The sequence below is a fragment of the Moschus berezovskii genome, chromosome 21 (assembly GCF_049115385.1).
Source record: "Moschus berezovskii isolate FMDL1 chromosome 21, NW_MosBer_1.0, whole genome shotgun sequence".
NCBI lineage: Eukaryota > Metazoa > Chordata > Mammalia > Artiodactyla > Moschidae > Moschus > Moschus berezovskii.
Window position 1 is genome coordinate 44,583,627 of NC_142480.1, and position 19,782 is coordinate 44,603,408.

The 19,782-nt window shown below is 50.4% G+C and overlaps 1 protein-coding gene across 2 annotated transcripts in view; it reads left to right on the forward strand.

Moving 5' to 3' along the window:
- The window catches only part of RASGRF1 (Ras protein specific guanine nucleotide releasing factor 1), a 101,479-nt gene that overhangs the window by 25,399 nt on the left and 56,298 nt on the right, over window positions 1-19,782 (forward strand). For both annotated transcript variants that reach the window (XM_088829589.1, XM_055417936.2), the window contains exons 3-5: window positions 3,856-4,003; window positions 8,743-8,835; window positions 11,410-11,663. In XM_088829589.1, coding sequence (XP_088685715.1) covers window positions 3,856-4,003; window positions 8,743-8,835; window positions 11,410-11,663 — 495 coding nt within the window. The remainder of the gene's footprint in view (window positions 1-3,855; window positions 4,004-8,742; window positions 8,836-11,409; window positions 11,664-19,782) is intronic.

Below are 19,782 nucleotides of genomic sequence, written 5' to 3' on the forward strand. Positions count from 1 at the left end.
TAAATCACAGGATGCTGGTGGGAGCATAAAGTGGTTCAACCACTTTGAAAAATTGTTAGGCAGTTCCTTTAAAAGTGAAACATATACCTATTCTGTGACCCAGCAGTTCCACCTCCTAGTATTTATCTCGAGAGAAATAAAAAACATCCACAGAAAGTCTTGCATGCAAATTTCCTTAGCAGCTTTATGCACAATAGCCCCCAAACTAGAAATAGCTGAGGTGTCTATCAACAGGCAGATGTAGGAAAGAACCTTGATACATCCTTGCGATGGAATACCGCTCAACAATAAAAAGGAACCCACTTTGCAAATATGTGTAACAAAACAGATAGCCAGGATGCTGAGTAAAAGAGCCAGACACAAGACAGTACATGCTGTCTGATTCCTGTTATCTGAAATTCTAATAACACAGGCAGAACTAAACTGTGGTGACAGAAATCCAAACAGTAGCTACTTCTGGGGTGTGGATTGATGAGGAAGGGCACAGGGCGATTCTAGGGTGCTGGGAATTTTCTTTATCTCAATCAGGGCATATGCATTTATCCACCTCAGTCAAACTGTACATTTACGGTCTGTGCTTCCCATTTCCAAATTCCCCTCAAATTTGTAAAACAAATTATGTCTATTAGCGTGTTTTAGTTCTCTATTGCTGCAGAACAAATGATAACAAACTTAGCAGCTTAAAACCATACCCATTTCTCTCAGTTCCATTTCTCTCAGAAGTCTGGACTGAGACTTGGCTGTGGTCTCTGCACAGAAGTCATGGGCTGAAATCACGGAGTCAAACTTCTGACCTCGAAGTTCTGGAGATGTCTCTGCTTCCAAGCTCACTCCTACTGTTGGCAAGAGTCAGTTTCTTATAGGACCGCATCCCTGCTGGCTGGTGGTCAGGGAAGGCTCTCAGCTCCATCCTGTAGCACAGCAGTCTGGCATTCCGTGCCATGTGGTCCCTTCCATCCTTGAGTCAACGGTGATTCACTAAATCGTTCTCCAGCCCCAAATCTCTGACCACTCCTTCTGTGACCAGCCAGAGAAAGCTCTCCATTTTAAGAGTTTCATGTGGGGCCTTCTCCAGTGGTCCAGTGGTTAAGACCCTGCCTTCCAATGCAAGGGATGTGGGTTTGATTCCTGGTTGGGGAGCTAAGATCCAACATGCCTCGGGGCTGCAACTGAGACCCAGTGAAGCCAAATAAATATTATATAAATTAGACGAATAAATAAAATAAAGGCTCATGTGATTAGGTAAGGCCCACCTAGAGAATCTCCCTATCTTAAGGTCAGTTATGCCAAAGAGTGGGCGTCCCAGGTGACTCACTGGTAAAGAATCCACCTGCCAGTACAGGAGGCACGGGTTCAATCCCTGGGTTGGGAAGATCCCCTGGAGAAGGAAATGGCAACCCACTCCAGTATTCTTGCCTGGAGAATCCCATGGACAGAGGAGCCTGGCAGGCTATGGTCCATGGGGTTGCAAAGGGTCGGACACGACTGAGTGAGCAGCACATTCACAGAGCAGCATTGTCTGATCCTTTTCTGAGGGAAAATTTTATTTTCAAAGAGAATGGGAAGAGAGGTTGGAAGAAGAAAAAGAAGAGACCAGAAGTCCCAAACCAATTCTGACTCCTCAACTCTTGCCAAGGCCACACTGGACTCAGACACAGGCTTTTTTTGCTTTGGGCCAGCACATTAGATAAAAACTAGCTGTTGAGGCTACAGTTAGGTTGTCTAAGAGATGTGGTCATTTTGGCCCATGAGATACCTGCAGAGAGAGTCAGCTGTCCCTGGATGGTGTCGACCCAGAAGTCATGGCCACCCAGAAGCTCTTCAAGTCAGATGCTATGCAGATGGACAGCCGTAGCACAGACTGAAGGGCTGAGGGAAGCCAGCAGGGTCCAGTCTGGCACCGAGCGTGCAGGTCTAGATGCGTTTTCAGAGGCATCTTTAATTTGTGGACCAGGTTGGCTGGCCCGGGCGGGCTACAGTCTGTGAGACCACAAAAACGTCGGAGACAACTGAGCAACTAACACTTTCACTTTGACACAACATAGTAGAAACAAGGTGTGTACAAAAATAAGCACATAGTATAGGAACAGGTATAGAGACACAATGTACTCTGCCACTGTATGCATAGTAGTCTAGTATTATGGGATGCCTCTGGGCTATGTGTCTGTACAGCAGTGTATAAAATGTAACACCAAGTGTGGCTTATGGTCTGGAGCTCAGTAAGGAGAACTAGATGGAAACTGGACGGCCACTTGAAGAGCGCAGACCTGACTCTTCAGGAACTGTGGGGCAATTCCAGCTCCAGCTTCAACGCTCAGTGACTGACTGTCATTCAGGGGGGCAAGTCACTTCCCCTCTCTGGGCTTCGGTTTCTTTGTTTATAAAATGAGACAGTTGGCCTTTCGTGATTCCTGAGTTTCCTTCCAGCTCTGAGAATCTGTGAGTCTATAAAGATGGAGCTGCACAGAGGTGCAGATGGACCTAGAGTGTGTCATACAGAGTCAAGTAAGTCAGAAAGAGAAAAACAAATTTCATAGAATATCACTTCTATGTGGAATCTAGAAAAATGGTACGGATGAACTTATTTGCAAAGCAGAAATAGAGCCACTGATATAGAGGACAAACTTATGGACACCAAAGGGGCAGAAGCAGGGGGAGGAACTGGGCAATTGGGATAGACATATATCCACTGCTATGCATGGAACAGATGAGTAACAAGAACCTGCTGGACAGCCCAGGGAGCACTACTGAGTGCTCTGCGGTGACCTAAAAGGGAAGGAAACCCAAAAAAGAGGGGATACATGTATACGTATAGATGAATCACTGTGCTGTACAGCAGAAACTAACCCAACACGGTAAAGCAGTTATACTCCAATAAAACGTTTTTTTAAAACAGAAAACTGGGGGAGGAGGAGGCAAAGGAGGCAGGCAAAGAAGACAGGGGAAGGGAAGAAAGGGAGGCAAAAACAGACCAAACCGTCCTGCCACTAAGACTCCAGATCCCAGTTTTGAAGCACCACTAAGAGCAAACTGATGCAGGCTCTGAATTTTCACACTGGTGGAGCAAGGAGGAGAGACCAGCGGTGTGAAAACAGAGTCCTTCCTGCTCTCAACTGCATTTCCTTTGCAAGTCAAAATAATTAAGCCTCTTGGGAATTTGGGAGAACATTAACACCTGATATTCTAGTTTAAATTCATTATAAGAGATGTACCAAAGCCTTATTTTAACCGAAGAGTTCTCTCTTATAGCTTGTCGTTTACCTCTAGAAGGGGATGGGGGAGCAAGCATGGAGCTTTGATTTGAGGATCAGGTGTTTTCCTCCAGGCACGGGCTCCAGGGTGGCACTCTGCCCACCCTCTGCCCCTGCCACCCCCGAGAAGAAGCTGCCAGTTCTTCCCGCCACCCCTCCCTACCCCTTCAGAGCACCGCTGGGCAAAGCCTCCTTCTCTGACACCATCAAGGGACCAGTCTCCACTGCCCACCGCCTCCGTCACATAGCCCTTCTCCTACAACAAAGCTGTTTCCCTGCCCTCAGCCTCCTGGGATCCTCATCTCCATCCTGGGGGCTTGTAGGGAAGCAATTATTGTCCCATTTTGCCATGAGGGTCTCCCCATAAGTTCTCAGGGACTTAAAGAACTTGTGTGAAGCGGCTTCTGAGTTTGTGACAAAAGCCACTGTCTCTAAGCTGGCACGCCACTGACCAGCTGCATCCAGGGAACCTGGAAGGTCATGTCAGTAGATTCCAGACTGAACAGTGTCCTCTCAATTTAACTGGGAGGTCACTGGTGACCCCAGAGAGGCAGCCGGCTCCTGTGGGTCCAGTGTCCTACCTGCCCTCTCCCTCTGTCTGCAGCTACCGGACCCTGGCCACGGAGCACGAGGCACTGATGCAAAAATACCTGCACCTGCTGCAGATCGTGGAGACCGAGAAGACGGTGGCCAAGCAGCTGCGGCAGCAGATCGAGGACGGAGAGGTGGAGATCGAGCGACTGAAGGCAGAGGTGACCGCAGCCCCGGGAGCAGAGGAGGCTGGCCAGTGATCCCGGCCTCCAACCTCACACCCGGGCTCCCCAGGTTCAGGGAGACACAGGGTGGGCAGGAGGGACCTGTTCCCAGCCACAGCTGTGCCAGCCCTAAACTTAAAATCAGTGACGCTGGCCCAGTGGAAAGGTCGGGTGGTCAGATCTGAGTTCAAAGCCCACCTCTGTCTGCAACCTGAAGCAAGTCCCCAAGTCTCTCTGCACCTCTATGTTGTTGTTTAGTTGCTAAGTCGTATCTGACTCTTTGCGACCTCATGAACTGCAGTACACCCGGCTTCCCTGTCCTTCACTATCTCCCGGAGTTTGCTTAAACTCATGTCCTTTGAGTCGATGTTGCCATTCACTCATCTCATCCTCTGTCTTCCCCTTCTCCTCCTGCCTTCAATCTTTCCCAGCATCAGGATCTTTTCCAGTGAGTCAGCTCTTTACATCAGGTGGCCAAAGTATTGGAACTTCAGCGTCAGTATCAGTCCTTCCAATGAATATTCAGGGTTGATTTCCTTTAGGATTGACTGTTTTGATCTCCTTGCTGCCCAAGAGACTCTCAAGAGTCCTCTCCAGCACCACAGTTTGAAAGCATCAATTCTTCGGCATTCAACCTTCTTTCTGAAGATCAGGTTTTTTATCGCTAGCTGACAAGGTTGTGAAGATCAAGTGAGGTCACTGATTGGCAAGCTCCTGGTTACTCTGCTGACAACCACATGGACTAAGGGGGCGGGTGTGGGGCCAGAGTGTGGCTGGTAAGTCCTCAGAGTGTGGGCTCAGGCTCAGCTCCAAGACGGTCCCTTCCTTCTTCTAGAACTTCTAGAACTAGTCTTCTAGTCTTGCTAGGTTAAGTCTTCTAGACCTTCACTACTCAAAGTGTGATATGGCCCATCAGAAATGCAGAACCTGGGGTCCCACCCAGATATCCCAAGTCAGAACCTGCACTTTAACAGCGTCCCAGCAATTCTCATTTACCTGGGAGATGCTGACTCTCAGCGCTTAGAGGCCCCTTGCCAGCTGTTCACGCCTCCACACGATGATGTGATCGCCTCTCACTGCCTCATCTCACCAGGAGGTCACAATGTGTGTGTTAATTCCTCAGTCATGTCTGACTGTTTGTGACCCCCATGGACTGTAGCCCACCAGGCTTCTCTGTCCATGGGATTCTCTGGGCAAGAATACTGGAGTGGGTTGCCATTCCCTTCTCCAGGGTATCCTAACCCAGGGATCAAACCCTGGTCTCCCACATTGTGGGTAGATTCATTACCATCTGAGCCACCAGGGAAGCCCCCCAAAATGCAGGGGCATCAATCCTTCAGCGCTCAGCCTTTTTTATTGTCCAGCTCTCACATCCGTACATGACTACTGGAAAAAATCATAGCTTTGACTATACGGACCTATGTAGGCTACAGTCCATAGGGTCCCATAGAGTCGGACAAGACTGAGTGACTAAGCACGCATGCACAGGGAACTAGAGCCCACATGTCGCTAGACAAGATCAAAAAATTTAAGGAAAAAAAATAAGGGAGGAAGAACTGAGCTGTGTGGCAGCTATCTGAAAAGCAAGAACTGCAAAGGTCTTAGTAAAACCTTGGCAGGTAACAAAGAGGAAAACACCTGGGTTAATTCCACCATGAATGACTGCTCTGACTAAATGCATTCTGGACTAAAGACACTGCCTCTTGAGAAGGGAGCAGGATGGGGCAGAAGTCGATGCACCATGTCTCAAAGTTGGGGTGGCAAGTGGGGTTTTCCTCTGATGGATCAAGGAAGCCAGACCACCGGTGGCGAGAGGGCAGGGTCCAGCAGAGACACCTGGCTTTGAGCCTGGTCAGGCAGCCGAAGCTAGACTCTAGCCAGTGAGTTGGACGTGAGCCAAAGTCCCCACCCTGTGTGGTCTTCATCAACAAGGGTCAACTGAGCAGACCCTGGACGTCTAGCAAGCAAACCGGGGTCCAAAGCAGAGCCATCTCCAGAAGAGACCTGCCAGGGTCGGAGAAAGGCTGCCTCCATGGGCTCACTTGACCCTCGCTCCAGGCAGAGATGGATGGGCCACAGCCCAGGACTTGTGCGGGGTCCCAGGCTTGCAACTCCCTCACTAGAGCTTTGCCCCCCACCCCAGACCTGATGATCCTTGAGCAGAGGCTCCAAGGCTGCCAGTGCTACTGTGCATGCAGCATACCGCCTGACCTAATTGCATCTATTTTTTGCCCTGGTCCCTGCTGAGTGGCTGTCCTGGAATGCCTCTTTCTGAGACAAGTGCCAGGTTTAAATACAGGACGGACACACATATACAGCACACACACACACACACACACAACCCACCATGCTAAAGAAAAAAAATGGTTCCACGTGCAAAGCTCAAAAGTGGCAAAGAAAGCAGAAGGTGATAATAATCAGGTCAAATGTGGGCATTGACTGGGCATTCTTGAATCTCTCAGCTGTCTAAGAGCCTGCCTGTGCGTGTGTGTGTTCGCATGTATTCCTCAGCCCTTTAAAATACAGATCAAAGAACCAGCCTTTATTTCACTGTGCAGATGTTCCCAGAGAATCGAAAGAAAAGGTGGGGGGTGGGGGAGAAAGAAGAAAAGCCTGTGTCGGCGCTGAATATGTCTCAGATATTTTCAGCCGCTCTTCAAGCATAGGCCAGGGTAATTTTAGCAACCCGCGAGTGGAGAGCGGGTAACTGTTCCATTTTGCTTTCAGAGTGCTCAATTCGCTCAATTGTGAGAGCCCATTCATTCTGCAGTTCAGCAAGTGGCCTTGAGGGGACAAAGCCACGTGCTCTGAAGAGGAGCGGAGGCTTTGTGGCGGTGTTTGTGGAGTCCCCTGGGCTGTGTGGGGCTCAGTGACTGTGGCGTTTTCCTGTGATTGAGGTTTCTATCACTGCTGTGGTTCTGACCCTTCTCTAATTGACTTATTTCTGTAGCCAATGAATATCTGTCGGGTGCCAGCCCCACGCTAGGCACCCGGAACCCACAAATGAATGAAACGGTGTGGTCCTCCCCCCATAGATACCATAGTCGTGATGGAATACACAGGCAGTATCAGCATTTTCGGGCTTCCCAGGTGGCACTAGTGGTAAAGAATCCGCCTGCCACTGCAGGAGACCAAGAGACACGGTTTCAATCCCTGGGTCAGGAAGATTCCCTGGAGAAGGAAATGGCAACCCACTCCAGTATTCTTGCCTGGAGAATCCCACTGACAGAGGAGCTTGGTGGGCTACAGTCCATAGAGTTGCAAAGAGTCAGACACAACTGAAACGACTTAGTATGCATGCATGCCAGCATTTTCACGGGAAAGTCTGCAGCCCTGGGAGCCCTGGTGAGGGATCCCCAGCAGAAACTTGCGGACTCTGGGGTAGCGTGAAGGAGCCCCACCAGGGAGGCTGCACCACTGGCCTGTCCACCTGAGGAGTGCCTGAGGCCCCCAGCCACAGTGTGGCTTAAGGTGCCTCTTTTCCTGGGCGACACCCTGTTGGCTTTATTGTTGCAGCTGGGCAGACCTGTCTGATCCCAAATCTGGCAAATATAGATTCTTAGATCAGCTTCAATGCTCGTTTAAAGGGCTGTTCCATTTTTCTAGGCCAGCAGTTCCCAGACTGTGTTCCAAAGAGAGCTCCAAGTCAGAGAAGTCCTTAGGGTTGTACCGGGAGGGGACAGCCAAGCCAGCAGCGCTTCCAATTGAAGTCCTGCTGAGGTTCCAGGACAGTGTTGTTTGAAAAAAACAAAGGGACTACCCAAGTGTCCATTGATGGATGAATGGATTGCAAAATAGGGTTTGTACATACAATGGATGTCTTCCCTGGTGGCTCAGCAGTAAAGAATCCGCCTGCCAGTGCTTGAGAACAGGTTGATCCCTGGGTCACGAAGATCCCATGGAGAAGGAAATGACAACCCACTCCAGTATTCTTGCCTAGAAAATCCCATGGACAGAGGAGCCTGGCGGACTACGGTCCATGGAGTTGCAAAGAGTTAGACACTACTGAGCAACTAAACAACAATACAGTGGATATTACTCAACCTCACAAAGGAAGGGAAGTCTGACACCTGGTATGACATAGGTGAACCTTATGCTGGTGAAATAAGGCAGACACAGGTAGACAAATACCGTCTGATTCCACTTAGGTAAGGTACCTAGAGATACCAGATTCACAGAAAGTAGAATGGTGGGTGCCAGAGGCTGGGGAGTTAGTGTTTAAATGGGGACAGAGTTGGGGAGGATGAGAAAGTTCTGGAGACAGATGGTGCAGATGGTTGCACAGCAGTGTGACTGAACTTGATGCTTCTGAGCTGTGCACTTAAAACCGGTTAAAACAGTAAATTTTATGTTATGTCTATTCTATTACCACAATAGAAATTCGAAGATAAAGGGACTGAAGGTTTAGGAAGTAAGGAAGATGATCACAGATTTGGACCAAAGCTCCCATATTACAAAGGGACTGCCTGCAGCCCTAAGGGTGCCCCACCCAGGGTCACTCAGAGTCAGATCCCAGCTGCCCTGGACCCAAGTGGACGGGCACCAGGTCCAGTGCTCACTCACAGATGTCTGGCTTGTAACCTCGGGCGGACAGGAGCTGCAGTACCTCTGGCCTCACAGAGTGCGTGGGAGGGCACTTGCCCACCAAGCGGCACCTGGCGGTGCCTGGAGGAGTGGGACTTCTGCCCACTGCCGCAGCCCCCCACCCCAGCAGCTGACCCATGTTTCTGTTGCAGATCGCATCTCTGCTCAAGGACAATGAGCGCATCCAGTCCACCCAGACCGTCACCCCCAACGACGAAGACAGTGACATCAAAAAAATCAAGAAGGTCTGTACCGTCTCTCAGGGCTGGCAAAGCTGCCCCGGTCCTCTTTAGAGAGCCCACCCCCGGCACAGCCCCATGTCCACAGCGTTCACCTGCTGTCCCCCTGCTCCCAGTGTGTCCTTCCACTTCCACTCCAAAGGCAGAACCAATAGCCCCTCACCTCCGACCGGCACCTCATCGAGCCATTTCTTCGGGCTGTCTCTGTGAGGTAGGGTGGTTCAGCCCATTTGATAGACAGGAAAACCCAGGCCCCAAGAGATGAAAGAGTGGATTGAGCCAGGGCAGGAACCCAGGCTGTGAGACCCATAGCTGAGAGCTTTCCTCACGACCCTGGGCAGACTCAGCGAGACCCCAGGCCGCTCTTCCATCCTCCCAACCTTGCGTGCCTGCCCACCCTGCCTCACCCCAGCCACTGTCCTGCAAACTGCCTCTCCCAACTGTACCCTTCGGTCCCCAGCAGACGTCAGCATGGGAACTGACCTCTGTGATGCACCAGGGTTGGTCCAGCTGGTTTTACTCTGTTGGAGTCCAGGAGGGGTGGACATCTCAGGAGGTACCAGAAAGCTGCCCAGTGGCAGGGATACTGACCAGCACCATGGGCCACCCTGTGGAGGGGAAGAAAATGGTCTGTGTTTGCAGCTGGCCAGACTTGAAGCAGGGGAGCTGACTTACCCTAAGAAAAAGAAGTGAAACCAGAAAACCCTCCTTGTCAAGAGCATAAAAGGACCCCAGCACCATCCAGACCAGAAGCTGCAAACCGGCTTCCCACAGGCCAAGTTCAGCCTCCCAGCGTGTTTGGGGTTTTTAGCCCATACAGTGTTTTTTTCCCCCCTTTTTAATGTGTTGCTGGTGCTATAAACGCAAAACATTTCACATTTTTTTAAAAAGTCTGTATTTCTGGTTACTCAGAAATAGAAAGAGCTAACATCCATTACGCACTTTCTATGTGCCAGACACTATTCTAGGAGATGTATGCAGATTAATCTCTTCCAAACTGAGAGCCCTCTGGAGTTTGATTATTGTCTGGATTTCACAGATGAGGGTACAGAAGCCCATAAGGGCAAAGTGACTTGCTCAGGTCACACAGCCAGGTATTGGCAAAGCGACATTTAAACCCCGGCCGCTGAGCTCCAGAGCCCACATCCTTGGTCACTGGGACACACCATCTCCTGGAAAAGCAAGAGGTCTCACAGCCCCAGGACTGCCTCCTGTACACATTGTCTGCTGGCCCTAGGCCAGGTGCCTGCCCACCTATGATCCATAGGACCCCTCTGGTACCCCATGGACATTGGGATTTGCCACCAGTGCCACCAGGGGTCTGAACCAAGCCCTACCCACACAGGGATGCACTGGCCTGCCTTCTCTTCCATGGCCCCACTGGACTTCCCGGCCCATTTCGACAGCCATTCTGGTGGGAACATTTTGTTAAGTCCAGCTGAAATGCATTGTCCTCCTTTTATTGTCACCCTTCTGGGGCTTCTGAGCAAACCCTTCCCACTTTATCCAGAAAGGCTTCCTATCTTCAGAGACAGCTGCTGTGACAAGGTCAGGCCGCTCCTCCCCAGGGCAGACAGCCCTGGCCACAGGTCTGCGCTCAGAAGGCCGCAGGTGCTGTTCATGGCCAGTGCCCTTTTCAGCTGATAGTATTTTGATGAGCACCTCAACAGGCAGCCCCTGGATCCCCAGGATCCCCCCTCCGACCCAGCACCACGTAGCATCCTTGTTCCTGGGGCCCTGGTCCCTCCCCGTGCAGCCCCTGAGTGTGCCCACAACTCAGCAGCAGGAATGGTGAGGAACCTTGATTGGAAGCATTCGGATCTTCACACAGTCCTCTGAGTCTGGGAATCAAGGCCCTTTCCAAGTTCTCACCAAAACGAGGCCAAGCCAAGCAGCCTGATTCAAGTGACCGTGTTCATTTCTCCCCACAGAGGCAGAGGAGAGCCTCTGGCGCCCGCTGATGAGGTCCAAACATGAGATGAACTCATCTGCCATATTCAGTTCAATGTGATAATCGCCCTCTGTCCAGACAAGCTTAAACTGAAACTTCTGGGCTCTCAGGCCAGTCATTAGATGAGAAGTGTGAGCTCCACCCGGCAGAGCCTGGCAGCTCTCTCTTCTCGAGGCCCCTCCCTTGGTGGGGACTTGGAGCCACATTTTCCCTCCATCTGGGGATGCTACCAGAGGGGAACCTGATTTGAACACAGAGGTCTAGGGTGGGGCCTGGGGTTGGCATTTCTAACAGAATCTCAGGAGATGCTGAAGCTGCCTGTCTGGGGACCACACTTTGAGTCCCGCCATCATCTCCTTAGCCTCAGGGCACAGATGGAAGGTGGACTTAGAGGGCCCCTAGGAGCGGAGCCTGGTGGGCTGCCGTCTATGGGGTCGCATAGAGTCGGACACGACTGAAGCGACTTAGCAGCAGCAGCAGGTTACCCCCAGCACCACGCAGGCAGGGGCACCAGGCCTACCTTTGCCTGAGCTCTTTCCCTGAGCGCAGGGGACGACAGAGCCTTGGTCCTGGAAGGCCGCGGGCAGCAGAGGCTGATGCGCGGCTCTCCCGCTGGTCTCGGCACCCAGGTGCAGAGCTTCCTCCGGGGCTGGCTGTGCCGGCGCAAGTGGAAGACGATCATCCAGGACTACATCCGGTCGCCGCACGCGGACAGCATGCGCAAGAGGAACCAGGTGGTGTTCAGCATGCTGGAGGCCGAGGCCGAGTACGTGCAGCAGCTGCACATCCTGGTGAACAACTTCCTGCGCCCGCTGCGGATGGCCGCCAGCTCCAAGAAGCCGCCCATCACGCACGACGACGTCAGCAGCATCTTCCTGAACAGGTAAGCACCTGAACCTCAGTCCCTGCCTGCACCCACCACCGCCCCCCACCCCGACCCCCGCTGCCTCGGAGCGCTTGGCCAAGGCGGGAGGAGGGAGCCTGGCCAGCAGTGAACTTGACCGCAAGCTCTCCTCTGGTTCCCGCCAAGTGTGGAGGAGGAAACAGCCCAGAGAGGAAGGAGGCCGCCCGAGGTCTGGGGCCTGGAAGCCAGTGTTCTGACCCTTACTGGCAGGATAAGCTAGAGGCCCACAGAGTAGATGTCTAAACTCAGGGGTTCTGCTGGGCAATGTCGGGAGACATTTTTGATTGTCAGAACTTGGTGAAGGGGTTGGGGGGAGAGTTTGCAAGTAGTATCTAGTGGGCAGAGGTCAGAGATGATGCTCAACATCCTACAGTGCACAGAGCAGTCCCCCTACCCCACCCCAGCAAAGAATTATTCCACCAGAAATAATCCTGCCAATACCCTGGTGGTTCAGTGGTTAAGACACCAAGCTCCCACTGCAGGGGGTGCAGGTTTGATTTCTGGTCAGGGAGCTAAGATCCTATGCACCAGAAAAAAAATCAATCAATGAAAATAATCAAACCAAGGTTGAGAAACCCTGGATTAAATGTTTCCTGTATTGAGAGGTGGGTTCATTACCACTGGCACCACGTGGGACAGGAGTTGAATTAAACGTTTACAAGTTATAAATCAAGCTACAAAAAACCAAGTGTGTTCCATTCCTCTGCCTTAATAGCATCATCATCATGATCAAGAAACAGGTCTAAATTTTTTAGAATTCTCAGGCTCATTAGACTTCAGCTCTGTACCAGGTTACCACATAGCATGTGAAAGCGGTTACTTTTCCCAAATGGTGACCCTGGGCGTTCGTGTGGGGTTGGTAGTTCCTCGAAAGGCTGAGTTGACGGTTGCCCTTCTGCTGTCCACCTCTTTTGAAAAGGACAGTCTTAGGAAATGGTGTAAAGGAGCTTTGTGGCCAGTAAAATGGAGTAAACTAGGTAAGAGCAACAGACATAAAAACACCAACAGAGTGCTGTTTACAGACGGTTCTCATCTAGGAATTAAAGTGAATCATATGTGCTCCAGGTTATTCGTCCAGCTGCACTTCCTTTAGCACACTCATCATTCAGTCACTTCACCAGTTCCACCTGCCTCATCCAGGTACTATGCAGAGTTGTTTGGGACCGGGGGTCACCTCCCCTGGGCCCTGCTCTGCCGCTTTCCCTGCCAGGGTGCTGTAGCAGGTTTAAGGACTTGTGTGTCACCCAGGAGGAGATGGAGGAGCCAGTGGACGCGGGTCTGCTTCTGAGAGGTTGAGCTGAGATGCTGAAGGTGGCTGGGAGAAGGGTCAGACAGACATCATGGATGTGGAGGAGATGTCAGAGTACGGGGACATGGTGGAGGTGGGAGCAGAAGGCTTCTAGCCTCAGAAAACCTTGTAGAAACTGAATCACTGGGCCTTACAAAGTTGCTTTATTTTAATGTATTTATTTGGCTGTGCTGGGTCTTAGTTTCAGTATGTGGGATCTTCCTTGTGACATTCAGGCTCCTAGTTGCAACATGTTGGCTCTAGTTCCCCGACCAGGGATCCAACTCGGGCCCCTGAATTGGGAGCGCAGAGTCTTAGCCCCTGGACCGGTTGGGAAGTCCTGAACATGACTGCCTTCTTATCGTTCACACCTCACTACATGATCCACTGTGTGCATAGGACAGTATAAGCGTCACTGTCTTAAACACTTTTCTTTCTGTGAGCAGAGACCAGCTTAATTGATTTTTTCATTAAAAAAATAGCAGTACTGCACAGCTGCCCTCACCACATTAAGTTTTGCAGGGCTGGCTGCATGCCAGGCTTTCTGAGCACTTGGCCCAAGTGATTTCCGATCCTGGGAGATGCCCCATCAGGCTGGCTCCAGAGCTCAGAGAGGTGATGGATGGGACGTGCTCAGGGTTCCAGTGGGCTGTGATTTTAATCCAGTTCCGTTTTACATCAAGGCCTCTGCTTGCCCCTGCTGCCTTATTAAATGATGGGTTGGATCTTCACTTACCCCCATCCTCCTATTCCCCAAAGCATGCTCATCACAACCCAGGTCTTGGCACGCACTGCCCCCACCCACTTCTGCACTATTGAGAAATTTCTTTTGTGGGTGAGCCTAGCCTCCCCTCTTGCTGGGTAAGTGCCTCCCCTCTTGCTAGGTAAGTGCCTCCCCTCTTGCTGGGTAAGTGCCTCCCCTCTTGCTGGGTAAGTGCCTCCCCTCTTGCTGGGTAAGTGCTGTGCATCTCTAGGGTCTCCCTGCCTTGGACCACAGCACAGAGGTCCATTTGTGCCACAGGCCAAGGGCAGAGGCTTCCAGCCCACTCACTAGAAGGCATTTCTACACATGACTTCCCCCTGGGTTTGCTTTTAGGCCAAAATGAATTCAGTGATTCAGCCACACTAGAAACCTGATGCTACTTTGGTGATTTCATTTGTCAGAGCTCCTTAAAAGAAGTCCTTGAGAAGAAAGAGGCTTCTCTCTAGGCTGGCAGATTCCTGGAGGGTGCTACAGAGCTGGAGAGGGGGTTAATTGTGTGTTTCTACAATATGGAACACAGTGGGGAGGGGAGGAGCAATCTTTGAAGTAAACACCTGCAGCAGGTTTTCTTTACCCAAGACAATGAGTGCAGAGACTTGGACTGTTACCCTTTAATAAAAACATTGCCCGGCAACATGTGCTGGGAACCACAGGCATGGCCCCATGATGAGAGCATCCCGCCTGGGTGACAGATGGTTGGTACCTTGATGCCGCTCTGATTGATGGGTGGTGGCTCAGAGTCCCGGGCTGAGAAGGATGGTGAGGCTCCATGGTGGAGTGTGCTGCCATCCATTCATCATGTCTGCATGGGCTGGGGAGTGAGGAAGGATGGGTAGAGGGCAGGGCAAGAATGAAGAGGCCTGGTTCTGCCCTCCTCTTCCGGCCCAGCCCTGTGGATCTGAGAATGGCTTGGGTGAGTCACACTCCTTTCTGGGCTCAAGAAGGGAACCAGGAAAAATGAGTGCTCCCCAAGTAGACAGGTCGCTTCCTCTCCCTCGAATTCTCCCCACCCTACTATCCTCCCTGTTTTCCTTACGACAGCTCTCACCTACTCGTCCTTCATGATTTTCTTGGATGTCTCCGACCACCCCATGCCCCTTGTCGCCGTTGGCTTCTCTTCCCTGCTTGTGTGCTTCCAGGGCCCCCTTTTGTAGCATTCATCACACTTAAATAATGATTTCTTTTGTGTTAGATTCCCTGCTGCACTCTAAGTGAGCTGTGGGGATAGGGCCGTAGGATATAGTTGCCCTCGCTGCGCACTGCACAGTTCAGGGACAGCATTCACATAAATTAGGGCTCAGCAGAGTTCTTCTGTCAAAGGCCAGATGGTAAATATTTTAGATCTTGAGGGCCAGAGGGTCTCTGTCAGAAGCAGGTGGGCTTAGGCAATCCTAATGATCGGTTGAATGGGTGCAGCTATGTTACAATAAACCTTTACTGATGGATGCTAAAATGGTAATTCTATATAATTTTTACTTGCCATAAAATACACTTTTGATTTTTTTCAACCATTTAAAATTATAAAAGTCCTTCTAAACGTGCAAGCTTTACAAAAACAGAAAGTGGGCTGGCATTCTGGATGGCAAGATTCCATGTCATAAATATGTCATTTCACCCAAAACATTCTATAAAGTTAATATAATTGCAATTGAAGTTCAGCCTAGCAGAGTGATTTTAAAGTCCATCTGAAGGAATCAGTCAGTTCAATTCAGTTCAGTCGCTCAGTCGTGTCTGACTGTTTGCGACCCCATGAATCACAGCACGCGAGGCCTCCCTGTCCATCACCAACTCCCGGAGTTCACTCAAACTCATGTCCATCGACTCGGTGATGCCATCCAGCCATCTCATTCTCTGTCGTCCCCTTCTATTCCCGCCCCCAATCCTTCCCAGCATCAGAGTCTTTTCCAATGAGTCAACTTGTCGCATGAGGTGGCCAAAGTATTGGAGTTTCAGCTTTAGCATCAGTCCTTCCAATGAACACCTAGGATTGATCTCCTTTAGAATGGACTGGTTGGATCTCCTTGCAGTCCAAGGGACTTATCAGTTCAGTTCAGTCGCTCAGTCGTGTCCAACTCTCTGCGACCCCATGAATCACAGCATGCCAGGCCTCCCTGTCCATCACCAACTCCCGGAGTTCACTCAAACTCATGTCCACAGAGTCGGTGATGCCATCCAGCCATCTCATTCTCTGTCGTCCCCTTCTCCTCCCGCCCCCAACCTTTCCCAGCATCAGAGTCTTTTCCAGTGAGTCAACTCGTCGCATGAGGTGGCCAAAGTATTGGAGTTTCAGCTTTAGCATCAGTCCTTCCAATGAACACCCAGGATTGATCTCCTTTAGAATGGACTGGTTGAATCTCCTTGCAGTCCAAGGGACTCTCAAGAGTCTTCTCCAGCACCACAGTTCAAAAGCATCAATTCTTCGGCGATCAGCTTTCTTCACAGTCCAACTCTCACATCCATACATGACCACGGGAAAAACCATAGCCTTGACTAGACGGACCTTTGTTGGCAAAGTAATGTCACTGCTTTTTAATATACTGTCAAGGTTGGTCATAACTTTCCTTCCTTATAAATACATGTAAATTGATAATCATGTTCTGAAAAAAGAACAATGAAAGTAACATTTCCTACATTAATTAAAATATATTATAGGCTTATAAATATATTAAAAGTAACAAAAACAGCCTGACACTATTGCCAGAACAGGGCAATAGACCATCAAAGTAAAATAGAAAGCTCAGAAACAGACTTACACATGTTTGAGAATTTAGTAACAATAAAGTCAGCTTTGAAAAGCAGGGGAAACAGCTAGAGTATTGGATAAATAAAATGGGGCATTTGGCTAACCAAACTAAGATAAAGATTACATTTATATATTTTGTTCACAAACTACAGCAAAGGAAACTGGAGTTAAGTATTTTTTAAATTATTGATTGATTGATTTTGGCTGCACTAGGTCTTCGTTCTGCGTGGGCTCTCTAGTTGCAACGAGTGGGGGCTACTCTCCAGTTGTGGTGCTCAGGCTTCTCTTGTGGCGGCTTCTCTTGTTGAGGCTCCTGGGCTCTAGAGCACAGGCTCAGTAGTTGTGGCACATGGGCTTAGTTGCTCTGAAGCACGTGGAATCTTCCAGACCAAGGATCTAACCTGTGTCCCCTGCGTGGCAGGTAGATTCTTAACCACTGGACCACAAAGGAAGTCCCCCAGTTAAGTATTTATGTGTAAAAAATAAAATGTAGATGAGTGAGTATGCAGTTTAGGAGTGGGAAAAGACATGCTCAAAGCAGAAAAAGAAAGAAAGAAAATGGTACCCCTCACAGCAAAGCAGAAAAACTTTAAGAGACGCTAAACACAAAATCAGTGGAAAATAGCTGAGAAAAAAAAAAAGTCTGCAATGTGGATGTTCGATTATACACTTAACATGAAGACTTAGTTTAAATTAATCAAACTGAAAATAGTAAATGGACAGGACTTGGCAGTTCTCAAAAGAAGATGTTCAAATAGCCAATACAAAGGAAAAACGGAACCTTCATCAACTGTACTTTTATAGTCCCAGCTTATCATGTTCCTACTGTGCTACTCTACCAGTCTGTGCCCTGTTAGAATCTAAGAGGGTGGGTTTCCTGCCTGGTGTTTCCTGCAGCCGTAGGAAACCGTTTCCTGGGAGTGGGGCACTGAGTCTTGCTGACAGTGCTTGGGGTCATTCATCACCTCCTGGCCCCTCAGGAAGCCCTGATAGTCTTTCTACCTCCACCCTCCCCCACCTCAGGCCCCACATTCACCCCTCTGTGCACCGCCACGCACCCCGGACCCGTCTCATTTGAATTTTCCAGAGGATCTTCCCATGAGGACAACTAAAGCTCTTCAGATTGGCGTGGTGCCTGTTTATCTGTTCAATAACTAGGTCAGGGGCCATGGACAGGCAGAATCAGCCTGGGCACAAGTGCATCTGTTGCAGACTTGCTGCCTGAAAACTGAAGATGACTTCAGCCATCAAAAGGGGCCCCCAGTCCAGAAATTACTGTGTTACCACCCCTGGGGGCCTGTTCTCTTGGGACTTCAGGGAAATGATAGTTAATTCATGGTAATGACTGGACCACACTCAGAAATGAGAACTCGGAATGTTTCCACTACTTTGTTGACCAGGAGCTCAGTTGTGTCCCACTCTTTGTGACCCCATGGGCTGCAGCACACCAGGCTTCCCTATCCTCTACTATCTCCAGGAACTTGTTCAAACTCATGTCCATTGAGTCAGTGATACCATCCAACCATCTCATCCTCTATCATCCACTTCTACTTTTGCCTTCAATCTTTCCCAGCATCAGGATCTTTTCCAATGATACCTGATAAAGGTCCCCCTTCTGAATGTCCTGGGGGTGTGATCAGTACAGGCTTTGTTCAACAGTGCCCAGGCGCTGTGTTCTGTTCTCTTACCACCAGCACCCCCCACCTCTCAGCTCCCTCACCCCTTTTTTCCTTGCAGTCTTTCCGTCTTTTCTTTCTGTCTTCACACAGTGTGTTTTCTCTGCACAGTGGGGGTGCTCAGGACATTCCAAACCCATCTGGGGTCCAGGAGCCCTGTGCCTCTCAGGCCTTCCATGCACGTGAGGTCCAGGCCCCTCACTGGCCTCCTGTGACTCACAGCCCAGGGGTGCCCATCCAGTGCCTTCCATCCTCTGCTCTTGTCCTGAGAATGAGACCTCACAGTGGTGGGGGTTTGCCTTCGGGGCACAAACTGCTGAGAGAAGGGACAGCACCCAGTGACAGCACCCCAAGCTGGAAAACACCAGGGCCTCAGTGACCACCCAGGGCCCTGGGAGAGCCTGGGGAGGGAGCAGAGAGTGTAGCCATGGAGGGGTAGTGATACGGCAGAGAAAGACAGAGAATGCTCCAGGGAGAGGGGAAGACAGGGTCCAGAGCCCCAACTCCTGGGAGCTCACTCTTCCTCTGTGGGACTCAGTTTCCCTTTCCATGAGTGGAGCGCACATTAAAAAAAAAAAAATTTTTTTGGCTGCGCCACAGGTGGGATCTAGTTCCCTGACCTGGGATTGAACCCCCTGCCCCTGCTTTGGAAGCGTGGAATCTTAACCACTGGACCACCAGGGACAAGTCCCCACACTTTGGCATATTTTATTCTTTTGGCTTCCCCTGTGATTCAAGGCAAGCCCAGACATGCTGGGGAGACCCCCAGGTCTTCAGAGTGTAGGAGCCAGGGTGATGAGCAGGAGCACAGGAAGAACAGGAGGAGGGGGCCCTGCAGGATGGAGCAGAAATTGTCCCGTCTCTTGGGTTCTCTTGTGTTCTCACAGGTTGGCTGTTCTCTGGAACCAGCCGCTTGGGGTGCAGTGGGCAGAGAAGTGGGTATGGGAGTGGGGCCACGGCAGCTGTCTAGGGAATGCTCTGAGGCCTAATGAGAGTGAGTGCACCCCCAGTATTCCAGGTGATGACAAAGCAGGCACTTTAGAGACTCTGGGTTTCTGTACTTTCCTCTTTTTTTTTTTTTTCCTTTTCTAACGTTTATTCAAAAAGGGGCTGGTGGAGAAGTAGCATTTGCTGAGCATCACTCTGCTCCAGTAGATGCACAATACTTTCAGAAGAACCGCATTTCACCTCCGTGTTTTCCATGGAAGGACCTGTGGTTCAGAGATGTTAGGCATCTTGCTCAGGGTCACACAGCTGGGAAGGGGCAAAAGGCAGCAAATCTGAGCCTCTATCTGTGTGGATCTCAAGCCGTAGCTCCTGTCATGTCCTCGTGACATGAGGGCTTTTCCTCTGAGTGGCTTTTCCTCTGAGTTCTTCAGAGCCCTAGCTTCCTCCAGGATCCCTCAGGGGGCACCTCCAGCCAGCAGAGACGTAAGGGAGCTAGGGAAGCCAGCAGCCAGAGTGCTACCCTTCTCAGCCAGCTTGACCTGCATTTGATTGCACGCTGAGCAGAGCCCTTCTGAACTGTATGCTCTGCTGTCAGCTCTGCTGTCACCATCCTGAAATACACTTTATTTTTTTGGAGACCATTTTTTTCTTAATTAATTTTTTTTTTCCAGCTGTGGTGG